General features: G+C 51.5%; 1 protein-coding gene across 1 annotated transcript in view; it reads right to left on the reverse strand.

The window, feature by feature from the left end:
* GTF3C2 (general transcription factor IIIC subunit 2) overlaps positions 1 to 12,763 on the reverse strand; it is a 65,090-nt gene that overhangs the window by 27,150 nt on the left and 25,177 nt on the right. The window contains exons 9-10 of the mRNA XM_089659664.1: positions 11,904 to 12,015; positions 8,971 to 9,088 (exon numbers count right to left, since the gene is read on the reverse strand). Of these exons, the coding sequence (XP_089515790.1) occupies positions 8,971 to 9,088; positions 11,904 to 12,015 (230 nt within the window). The remainder of the gene's footprint in view (positions 1 to 8,970; positions 9,089 to 11,903; positions 12,016 to 12,763) is intronic.

The raw sequence follows: 12,763 nt of genomic DNA on the forward strand, positions 1-12,763 counted from the left end.
GATTTTGGTGTCACTGGATGATAAATGGCTGACTCTTCAGAAGGTGAAGAGACTGGGCTGTACAATAGATGCCAGTCTATAGACATCTCCTCTATGTGACCCCTCCATGACACAGGTCAGCCCCTGAGGTACCGCCATGTACAGTTTACGAAGAAAGAGGATGATGGCCAAAGCATGGAGATCACCTGAATACCCCAGACTAGAGTAGTGGGGGGGGGGGGGGGGGGGCAGACGCTGGCTCAGTGGGTAAAGAAACTGAGACATTAGTACTGTGACCATGGAGGGAATGTTCTTGGACAAACACAAGATGAACAAAAAGTGACGTCCATCAAACTGCTGGTGGTCCATAGTGAGGGTGGCTGATAACCGTCACGGCTTCTTGGTGTTTTCCCAAAGATCGGGACTGGAATGGAAACGGGTAAATAGGTTCTACTAAAAAGGACCGGCTGTGAGGGGAATACATCAGTAAATTATACAAGAATTACCCTAAATCTACCTTTTGTCTTGAATTCCTTCCAAAATGTAGCAGTGTAATTCTTGTGCCCAGACACTCCCACTATCTGTGCATGTTCTGTGCCCAGACACTGCTGATAGCCCCGGACCGGCCTACAAAAAGGCGACGCAGGGCCCCCTGACCGGCCTACAAAAAGGCGACGCAGGGCCCCCTGACCGGCCTACAAAAAGGGGACGCAGGGCCCCCTGACCGGCCTACAAAAAGGGGACGCAGGGCCCCCTGACCGGCCTACAAAAAGGGGACGCAGGGCCCCCTGACCGGCCTACAAAAAGGGGACGCAGGGCCCCCTGACCGGCCTACAAAAAGGGGACGCAGGGCCCCCTGACCGGCCTACAAAAAGGGGACGCAGGGCCCCCTGACTGGCCTACAAAAAGGGGGCGCAGGGCCCCCTGACTGGCCTACAAAAAGGGGGCGCAGGGCCCCCTGACCGGCCTACAAAAAGGGGGCGCAGGGCCCCCTGACCGGCCGAGGGCCCCCTGACCGGCCTACAAAGGGGCACAGGGCCCCCTGACCGGCCTACAAAGGGGCACAGGGCCCGCTGACCGGCCTACAAAGAGGCACAGGGCCCCCTGACCGGCCTACAAAGAGGCACAGGGCCCCCTGACCGGCCTACAAAGGGGCACAGGGCTCAGGAACACCAACAGTTTGGAAAGGACAGTAAGGGGCAGAAGTGTAAAAAAGTGAAAAGAAAGTGAAAGAGTGCAGCTCAGACACAGGTACAGAGGGTGCACCATGGACAGCAGAGGACAGGGAAGATCCAGGCATTGCTTTCCTGCAATTCAGGGGTATTTGAGGTTCACATCAAATCAGCAGATTCCTATTTGCGTCATCGGGGCCATGAGATGACTCTTCTGCGGCCGAGTGTCTGACTTTCTGTCTTTGAGCACAGCAGGTACTAAGAAGATGCTTTTGGACTGCAGAGAGTGCGGCTCACACTTGGGTCTACACAATCCCTAACCCAAGCCGATGCGGAGCAGTCCTGGCAGAGCCGGGGCGGTGGGGTAGAGGAATGAGACAATAGTGTGAGGTCCCATGAGGACGGAAGGAAGTCCCAGCTGCGGAGTGCCTCAGGCCGATAATAGGAGATAAGTGGATCTTTAATGGCCGTTAATGTCTGCTGGAATAACTGCCCCCCAGAGACCGGACTACCCAAGCGGAGTCCATCAATCACTGCCGGGACTGTAGAAGGAAGACGGCCAACTGCCCAACCACATTATCCTAGATTATGTACACACCAATACACTACCAGAGAACCAACTCCCCATACAAAGCCTATTACTCACGGTAAGCTCAGCAGGACGTTTTTTCTACATAGAGGACCAACAGCACACGCCATGCCGAGATCCATCACCTGAACACTACAAATCGGCATCATGTGACCCGCAGTATGAAGCCAGGAGGTGAGGCTGGGGCAGCACAGTACCGAGACGCATCCTATACTCCAATATATTGTTTCTTATTAACCCTTTCGCCGATCGCACATCCTATAAATCCTGGGATGTGGCGGGCGAACACACCGCAGATGTGACAATGGGGGGAGATGGAGAGACGGGGGCTCTCATCCATGTAATCAGCATCTGGATAGTCTGTAATGGTGATCAGACGTCACAATGGAGAGCTGGTAAAACATGTAAGAATTACTCTGGAGGGGAAGGGGGTGGGGGGTCTCCTTTCCGCTCTACTGACCCCAGCAGGGAGGAAGGAACAATAGAGGAGGCCTCGGCTCAATGTCCTGCAATTTACAGAGCAATCATTACCCAGAATCCTCTGCTGTGACTACAGACAAAGGCTGCCTGGATGTGGCAGACACATAATGCGCAATCTCCGCACCTAGATCAAATCCTCGCATCACTATCAGAGGATGTAAAGCCGGCTTCGTTCATCTGCCTGTATGTGTGGGTACCAAGTAACAGCAATCCCCCCCTCACCCCATGGAGTGTGGTCTGCACATGCTCATCCATCGTACAAGATCCTATGTGCCTGTAGAAGTGGAAAACGACATTAATACTGCGATGTGTAAATGATCTTCTGTATATAAAAAGGTGTGAGGTCACCATGTGCTCATCCAGTGATGGAAACTCCATATAAAAGCCTGTGAGCCTTCAGATTGTATGCTGCCTAGACCACTGGTAGGATGGATTAAGAAGGTGGTGTGAGGGCGCCCTCTACAGACAGCACAGCATGAAGGTGTACGGTGGCGTGAGGGTGTCTTCTAGAGATAGCACAGCATGAAGGTGTAAGGTGGCGTGAGGGCGCCCTCTAGAGATAGCACAGCATGACGGTGTAAGGTGGCGTGAGGGCGCCCTATAGATAGCACAGCATGAAGGCGTAAGGCCCCCTCTAGATAGCACAGCATGAAGACGTAAGGTGGCGTGAGGGCGCCCTCTACAGATAGCACAGCATGAAGGTGTAAGGTGGCGTGAGGGCGCCCTCTACAGATAGCACAGCAGGAAGGCGGCGTGAAGGCGCCCTATAGAGATAGCACAGCATGAAGGTGTAAAGTGGCGTGAGGGCGCCCTCTACAGATAGCACAGCATGAATGTGTAAGGTGGTGTGAGGGCGCCCTCTAGAGATAGCACAGCATGAAGGCGTAAGGTGGCGTGAGGGCGCCCTCTACAGATAGCACAGCATAAAGGCGTAAGGTGGCGTGAGGGCACCCTCTACAGATAGCACAGCATAAAGGCGTAAGGTGGCGTGAGGGCACCCTCTACAGATAGCACAGCATAAAGGTGTAAGGTGGCATGAGGGCGCCCTCTACAGATAGCACAGCAGGAAGGTGGCGTGAGGGCGCCCTATAGAGATAGCACAGCATGAAGGTGTAAAGTGGCGTGAGGGCGCCCTCTACAGATAGCACAGCATGAAGGCGTAAGGTGGCGTGAGGGCGCCCTCTACAGATAGCACAGCATGAAGGCGTAAGGTGGCGTGAGGGCGCCCTCTACAGATAGCACAGCATGAAGGCGTAAGGTGGCGTGAGGGCGCCCTCTACAGATAGCACAGCATGAAGGTGTAAGGTGGTGTGAGGGCGCACAGTATAGAGTAAGGTGTGAGCTGCTGGAAGAGTGCTTTACGGGCAGCAAAGTATGAAGCATTGGAGGCGGTGCAAGAACACCCTCTGGGGGAAGCATAGTATGACGCAAGGCAAAAGGTCATGTAAGAGTGCTTTACAGAGCATCATGTGCAGACGCAAGTTCATCCCTTTGATCTGCAGCTGAATGAAAATGTTACTTTGTATCTCCCGTCTGATCGATGTTTATAAACAATGTTACTTTGTATCTTTCTTTCTATATCCCGTCTGATCAATATTTATAAAACAATGTTACTTTGTATCTTTCCATCTCCCGTCTGATCAAAGTAACATTGTTTATAAAACATTGATCAGATGGGATATAGACAGAAAGATACAAAGTAACATTGTTTATAAACATTGATTACACGGGCGATTGATCGATGTTTATGAACAATGTTACTTTGTATCTTTCTATCTCCCGTGTAATCGATGTTTAGAAACAATGTTTCTTTGTATCGGTCTGTCTATAGTCCGTCTGATCAATGTTTATAAACAATGTTACTTTGATCAGACGGGAGATGGAGAGATACAAAGTAACATTGTTTATAAACATCGATCAGACGGAATATAGACAGATACAAAGTAACATTGTTTATAAACATCGATTACACGGGAGATAGAAAAATACAAAGTAACATTGTTCATAAATATCAATCAGACAGGAGATACAAATGTTACTTTGTATCTTTCTATCGCCCGTCTGATCGATGTTTATAAACAATGTTACTTTGTATCTTTCTATCTACCGTCTGATCGATGTTTATATACAATGTTACTTTGATCAGACAGGAGATGGAAAGATACAATGTTTATAAACAATGTTACTTTGTATCGATCTCCGGTTTGATCAATGTTTATAAACATTGTTGGATTTGGTGAGCTGGGTGTGTGTGGGAAATGGCAAGGAGAACACGTGCAGGTATTCCAGCTCATAGGATAGCTTGGGGACTCTGCATGTGTAGGAATCCCCTGGCTGCTCCAGAGCCCTCTGACGGCACCAGATTACATGCAAGATTTGTACCTGCCTGTTGTATCCAGCCAGATAGATTTAGAGGAGTCTCCCTCTAGTAGTGGCTGGTGGTACTGCAGGCTGTTTCACAACCTTGTTTTACCTTCCCAAAGCCTCCCTCTCCTCCAGAAGACCTTGCTTCAGTTAGCAAATCCTTGGGCATGATCCTGGACAATGCTGTATTTACACACAAACCCCCAGCTCATGTTTTGACAGCTGGGATTGGTGGCAGGCACAAGGGGCAGTGGGGGAGGAGAAGGCGTACTACATACGTCCGCTGTTCTACCATACAGTTTTTATGGGGCATGTGTGGTACGCCTGGTGTCCACTGCTGGTTAAAGAGACAAAACCTGGGAAATATTCACCACCACACATCGGATCAACCATTCGTATTCACGTTAACTCCATCATGTCCGCTCCAAGGACTGCTACCAACATGTTTCGCCCATTAGGATTGGTCAAATGGAGGGAGCCTACGTATACCTGGTGCCAAGTATAAAAATCAAGAGACCTGATACCGTTTGAAGCGTATGCTGATCCAAGGAGGAGGATTTATATTTTTTCCTCCACATTGGATTTGTGAGCAGAGATTTTTTTGGAATTGCCATAGTCCCCCAGGGTACAAGTGATGGTGGGAAAGTGCTACTTGGAGCTGAGCATCATTATACAGAGGAGGATCCACGCAGAGGAATTCATCTCCTGGACCATGACCACCTCCAAGGGTGGTATGCAACTTTTTTGACCCCCGATAGGACTCAAAATATCTGCCCAGGGTTCACTTCTACAACACAGCAGAGTGTCTACCGCTGGAGCTCCCATCCTACTAAGGGTCATTAGACACCGCCCCTAAATGCTATACAACATGGACCTACAGGGACCAATCAACACACAGAGAGGATGGCATTTTCTACAGCAGAAGCTGCATTCTCTGTCCATCTTCATCTACACAAGATACACTTTAATCACTAGCTCTGATCTGAAGTTTAAGTTGAAGGGTTAAAAGTCGGCCATACATGGATTAACATTGCCGAGTTGGCCGAATTTCTATCCATGTATGGGCAGGCCAACTGTACCCAAGTCGATCCATCGACGCGTTTCGGCTGAAGGCCTTTTTCGTAGCAATGCTTCAGCATGTTACTGCTGTAGCCTTCCATGTAGCCAACAAAAATACCAATTGAGGTTACAAAGTAGCTGGCTTCAGGGACAGGGGTCCCCTAATTTTCTAAAAAAAAAAGGGCCAGATTACAGTCCTTCAGACTGTGGGGGGGGGGCCGGATTGTGGCCAGTGGGAGTTGAATTTGTCCTGGAGTCAGTGGAAGTAAGCAGTGAAATTTTGACATTAGGGAGGAGCAGCAGTGCCCAGTCGCTGCCGCCCCTGTGGGAACAGCAGTGCCCCGTTCATTGCTATCAGTGGGAGAAGAGTGCTCCAAGGGCTATGTAAAAGGCAAGCAACCACCGGGCCGCAGTTTGAAGACCACTGTTGTACATTTATGTACCTTTTTCTTCTTTGGGAGGGTGCATGTGATCAACACAGGACCAATCAGCACTGTCCAGACAGGGGATATGCAGCCTCATAGGACAGTCAGGGCAGAGAAAAAAAAAAAAAAAGAAGAAGACTCCTACACGCTTTAACCAATGCTTTGCTGGACACTGATTGAAGTCATAAGACTGCTCTAACTGCAAAAAAAGATATTGAGCAGTTTATATTTACTAAAATAATTGTATTTCCATGTTCTGTGTACTGTGGGAGAGCGGATATAGCGAACGCGGGGTCCGGGGAGAGCGGATATAGCGAACGCGGGGTCCGGGGAGAGCGGATATAGCGAACGCGGGGTCCGGGGAGAGCGGATATAGCGAACGCGGGGTCCGGGGAGAGCGGATATAGCGAACGCGGGGTCCGGGGAGAGCGGATATAGCGAACGCGGGGTCCGGGGAGAGCGGATATAGCGAACGCGGGGTCCGGGGAGAGCGGATATAGCGAACGCGGGGTCCGGGGAGAGCGGATATAGCGAACGCGGGGTCCGGGGAGAGCGGATATAGCGAACGCGGGGTCCGGGGAGAGCGGATATAGCGAACGCGGGGTCCGGGGAGAGCGGATATAGCGAACGCGGGGTCCGGGGAGAGCGGATATAGCGAACGCGGGGTCCGGGGAGAGCGGATATAGCGAACGCGGGGTCCGGGGAGAGCGGATATAGCGAACGCGGGGTCCGGGGAGAGCGGATATAGCGAACGCGGGGTCCGGGGAGAGCGGATATAGCGAACGCAGGGTCCGGGGAGAGCGGATATAGCGAACGCGGGGTCCTGGGAGACCAGATATAGTGAATGCAGGGTCCGGGGAGACCGGATATAGTGAATGCGGGGTCCTGGGTTTAGTACCCACTCACACTGTCTGCATGCTCAATGCTTTGTTTTAGTGTGTTGGAAGAGTCAGTTTTTGGCTGCAGTGAGGCTAAAATGGTTTTCTATGTGCCCCAATGGTGACCAGCATTTATCAAAGAAAGAAAAAAGTGACAGTCACCGCACTATGCATGAACGAGCCTTAAAATGTCATTTTAATAAAATACAAGCAGTGAAAATAGTGATTTGGTATAAACCCCTTGCAATCCCCCTGCACAGCAGGGCTCAGACTGGGAGAGGAGGAAGCAGCAAAAAAGGAGCCACACAGTTACGCACACCAAGAGAATGCTGATAGAAGCAGAGAGCAAAGTGACCAAAATGATGCTCATCAGTATGCTGCTTCTCCTTTCTCTGTCCAATCACTGGCTGGGGGAGGGCCAAACTGTTACAGAACAACGGCAGAGGAAAAAAAAAAAAAACACAAGTCTCCTGCCCTACTAGATAGGCTATGCTGTATGGCAGAGCTGTGTAAATCTCAGGACTGGATGGACAGACATTGTTGTTTATCTGTGTATGTAGCCATCTGCTTGGAATTCAACTTTAAAGTATTAATAAACCCCGGACCCCGCATTCACTATATCCGCTCTGCCCCGGACCCCGCATTCACTATATCTGGTCTCCCTGGACCCCGCATTCACTATATCCGCTCTCCCCGGACCCTGCATTCACTATATCCGCTCTCCCTGGACCCCGCATTCACTATATCTGCTCTCCCAGGACCCTGCATTCACTATATCCGCTCTCCCCGGACCCCGCAATCACTATATCCGCTCTCCCCGGACCCTGCATTCACTATATCCGCTCTCCCCGGACCCTACATTCACTATATCCGCTCTCCCCGGACCCTACATTCACTATATCCGCTCTCCCCGGACCCTGCATTCACTATATCCGCTCTCCCCGGACCCTGCATTCACTATATCCGCTCTCCCCGGACCCTGCATTCACTATATCCGCTCTCCCCGGACCCTGCATTCACTATATCCGCTCTCCCTGGACCCCGCATTCACTATATCCGCTCTCCCCGGACCCCGCAATCACTATATCCGCTCTCCCCGGACCCTGCATTCACTATATCCGCTCTCCCCGGACCCCGCAATCACTATATCCGCTCTCCCCGGACCCTGCATTCACTATATCCGCTCTCCCCGGACCCTGCATTCACTATATCCGCTCTCCCCGGACCCTGCATTCACTATATCTGGTCTCCCCGGACCCTGCATTCACTATATCCGCTCTCCCACAGTACACAGAACATGGAAATGCAATTATTTTAGTAAATATAAACTGCTAAATACCTTTTCTCATCAGCAGTATATAGCAGTCTTGTGACTTTTATCAGTGTCCAGCAAAGCACTGGTTAAAGCTTGTAGGAGGAGTTTTAATTTTGCTCTAGGAGGATGCAGGACGCCTGACCTCTGTCTGGACAGTGCGGATTGGCCCTGTGCCGATCACATGCACTCTCTCAAGAATAAAAAAAAAAAAAAAAACCTCTCTGCATATGCTCAGTTTGGTGTGTATTGCTAGAGTGACTCCACACGTTGTCTTAGCAGGAGATAAGAGGGGGACAGTAGAAGGGGAGGATCAGAGAAGAAAGGATCAAACAGCATTTTTACACAATGCAGAGGATTAACCCCTTAGGTTCCACAGGGAGTATAACAAGCATGCTTTCCTGCATATACAGACTGATTGTACTGTTGGGGGTTTAGTAAGACTTTAAGGCCGCACAATCTTGGCAAGGAGACCTCTGCATATCCTATACAGCTCCCACACAGAGGGGGACCTGGACTGGGAGTCAGGTTGAGAAGTTGGTGCAACTCTACACAGCCACCTCCTCCACCTCAAACCTGAGTCCAATCCAGTTCCAGCCAACCAACATGGCAGCCTCGGCCATTCTCGCACAACTGTGCTGTAACCCTCCTCATGTGAACACTCCCGACGGGCGGCACTGGGATGGACTGAGTGGGGTCGGTTGCTTCCTACCTTTTACCTGGGATTTTCGGTGAGCTTGAAGCGATTCCGGGTGAGGTAGGCTGAAGATTTCAACATGGCCGCTGGAAAAGGCGGCCGCCAAGAGTCCCAGTCTGGCCATCTGCGAGTCCTGCAGGAATATAGAGAGTTAAAGCGTCAATCTTGGGCAACAAGTTGGAACAATCTGTATGATCAATGGTGTTCAGCCAATGCGTGTCAATGTTCTGAAAACCCTTCATCCACTCACAGTCATTTATGAGCTGTCATATTCGCTCATTACATATGCTTTTTGGCACTACAAGGTGGTTGTGCTTTACTGCTCCTCCTCACAATCTATTCCTCCAACTGAAAACAATGCACTCCCTGTGTGGCCAATACCAGCAGCAGGCAGGACAAGGCACTCAAAACACAAGAGCTCCCTCTAATGGGGAATCCCAGAATATCAATGGAGTATGCGTCTGTGATGGAGACCAGAAATATTTTATTTTTATGATTTTGTAATGAGATCTTGGAGTTCTTGTGCCCCGCAGGGGGTGGGAGATGAGGTTGATCTCAGCAGGAGGCACAGACAGCACTGTGTCCTGTGGCTGTGAAAAGTCAGACGTGTCGGCACCGGGGACTAGAGGTTGGGCTTGGGGGGGGGGGGGGATAAGTGACAGCCTCACTCTTTGCTCCGACACCCAATAAGACAGGAATTCTGGTGGGGGCCCTCACTTCCTGCACCGACACCCAATAAGATAGGAATTCTGTTGGGGGGCCCTCACTTCCTGCTCCGACACCCAATAAGACAGGAATTCTGGTGGGGGCCCTCACTTCCTGCTCAGACACCCAATGAGACAGGAATTCTGGTGGGGGCCCTCACTTCCTGCACAGACACCCGATAAGACAGGAATTCTGTTAGGGGGCCCTCACTTTCTGCTCCAGCACCCAATAAGACAGGAATTCTGTTGGGGGGCCCTCACTTCCTGCACCGACACCCAAGACGACAGGAAATGGGACGGTAGCCTCACTCCCTGCTCTGACAGCCAATAAAAAGGGAACTGGGTTTGGGGGGGGGTTGTTGCCTCACTCCCTGCTCCAAAAACCCAGTAAGAAAGGAATTGGTTTTGTGGGGGGTTGCCTCACTCCCTGCTCCGACACCCAGTAAGACAGGAACTGGATTTTGGGGGGTTGCCTCACTCCCTGCTCTGACACCCAATAAGACAGGGACTGGATTTTGGGGGGTTGTCTCACTCCCTGCTCCGACACCCAATAAGACAGGGACTGGATTTTGGGGGGTTGCCTCACTTCCTGCTCCGACACCCAATAAGACAGGAATTCTGGTGGGGGCCCTCACTTCCTGCTCAGACACCCAATAAGACAGGAATTCTGGTGGGGGCCCTCACTTCCTGCACAGACACCCAAGACGACAGGAAATGGGACGGTAGCCTCACTCCCTGCTCTGACAGCCAATAAAAAGGGAACTGGGTTTGGGGGGGGGTTGTTGCCTCACTCCCTGCTCCAAAAACCCAGTAAGAAAGGAATTGGTTTTGTGGGGGGTTGCCTCACTCCCTGCTCCGACACCCAGTAAGACAGGAACTGGATTTTGGGGGGTTGCCTCACTCCCTGCTCTGACACCCAATAAGACAGGGACTGGATTTTGGGGGGTTGTCTCACTCCCTGCTCCGACACCCAATAAGACAGGGACTGGATTTTGGGGGGTTGCCTCACTCCCTGCTCCGACACCCAATAAAACAGGGACTGGATTTTGGGGGGTTGCCTCACTCCCTGCTCCGACACCCAATAAGGCAGGAATTGGTTTTGAGGGGGGGGGGGGGGGTTGCCTCACTCCCTGCTCCGACACCCAGTAAGACAGCAACTGGATTTTTGGGGGTTGCCTCACTCCCTGCTCTGACACCTAACAACACAGGAATTGGGTTGGGGGGTGGTGGGTAGTGTCACTTTCTGCTCTGACACCAAATAAGATAGAGCAGGGGGTGAGGATACCTTCTCAATTCCTGACAGCCAATAAGAAGGGAACTGGGTTTGGAGGGGGTTGCCTCACTCTCTGCTCTGACACCCAAGACAGGAACTGGATTTGGGGGGGTTGCCTCACTCCCTGCTCCAAAAACCCAGCAAGACAGAATTTTTTTTTTTTTTGGGGGGGGGGGGGGGGGAGTTGGTTTCACTTTCTGTTCTGACACCCAACAACACAGGCATTGGGTTAGGGGGGGTGGTGGGTAGTGTCACTCTCTGCTCTGACACCCAATAAGACAGGAATTGGGATGGTAGCCTCACTCCCTGCTCTGACAGCCAATAAGAAGGGAATGGGTTTGGGGGGGTTGCCTCTCTCCCTGCTCCGAAAACCCAGTAAGAAAGGAATTGGTTTTTGGGGGGGGGGGGTTGCCTCACTTTCTGCTCTGACAGCTAATAAGTCAGGGACTGGGTTGGGGGTGCCACACTCCCTGCTCCAGCCCCCCCATAAAACAGGAACCGGGTTTGGGTGGGGGTTTCCTCAAGCCTTGCTCTGACACCCAATAAGACAGGAACAGGGTTGGGAATACGGGTGCCTCACTTCTCGTTCTGACACCCAAAAAACAGGAATTGGGTCGGGGGGGGTTGCCTCACTTCCTGCTCGGACACCCAATAAAGACAGAAATTGGGTTGGGGAGAGAACCCTCACTTCCTAAAAATGACAAAATGACAAACAGACAAAAGAGTTCCAACCCTTCCATGTTATTAAAACTTCCAAAACACGCTTTCCCTTGGATTTTGGTTTTAATGAGGAGAGGGCCTCCCCCAAAGTATGCAAATTTTTTTTTTTTACCTTAATTTGCTGCATCTTAATAAGCTAATCACAAACGTGGTCAGTGATGGGGGTGGGGGGGGGTGGGGGGGGAAGACAAGAGAGGCCACACCCCCATATCTGTGTAAAAGGCCCACCCATGAGACTGCTCCAAACTCACCTTCCTGGGGGTAGATGGGAGCTCCCACCCTCCACTGGGGCAGAACTTCATGTCCCAGATGCAGCCTTCATCCGCCGCCAGCCCATAAGAGAAAGACGCCAGAGACTCGCAGCTAAGGAACCAATCAGAAGTCACAGTAATGCATCATATTAATAGAAGTGGCGGAACTATTCTTTATATTCCACACCCACCAATCACATATCTCCTTTCAGGACTCCCCACTGTGTGAGCGCTACAAAAAAGCCAACCATGCCCTACACATTCTGACTGTACAGTCTCCTTTAGAACTACTATCAACTATCTACTGCAAGGGCCCTTCTGATATGATACCAAATCAATGGACTTTCTAAGTTTGTAATATAGAATTACATAATACACCACCTTTGGTAAATCTGAAAATTAGATTGTATAGTGTATGGCCAGCTTATGAAGTCAAAATGGAATTTTTGGACGATCCATTTATTCCACAAGGCTCTCCCCTTTGTCTCCATGTTGCTGGATGGTACTGACTACAGGGGCACTCATGCCCGCTTGATCCCAAACTGTGCTGTATGTCCACTGAACCCACGTGATCGAGGGCCTGCCTGGCGCTCTTCTCGGGCGCCTGATCGAGGGCCTGCCTGGCGCTCTTCTCGGGCGCCTGATCGAGGGCCTGCCTGGCGCTCTTCTCGGGCGCCTGATCGAGGGCCTGCCTGGCGCTCTTCTCGGGCGCCTGATCGAGGGCCTGCCTGGCGCTCTTCTCGGGCGCCTGATCGAGGGCCTGCCTGGCGCTCTTCTCGGGCGCCTGATCGAGGGCCTGCCCGGCGCTCTTCTCGGGCGCCTGATCGAGGGCCTGCCCGGCGCTCTTCTCGGGCGCCTGA

Source organism: Staurois parvus, unplaced genomic scaffold (assembly GCF_062004578.1).
Source record: "Staurois parvus isolate SC_StPar_1 unplaced genomic scaffold, SC_StPar_1.0 ptg001181l, whole genome shotgun sequence".
NCBI lineage: Eukaryota > Metazoa > Chordata > Amphibia > Anura > Ranidae > Staurois > Staurois parvus.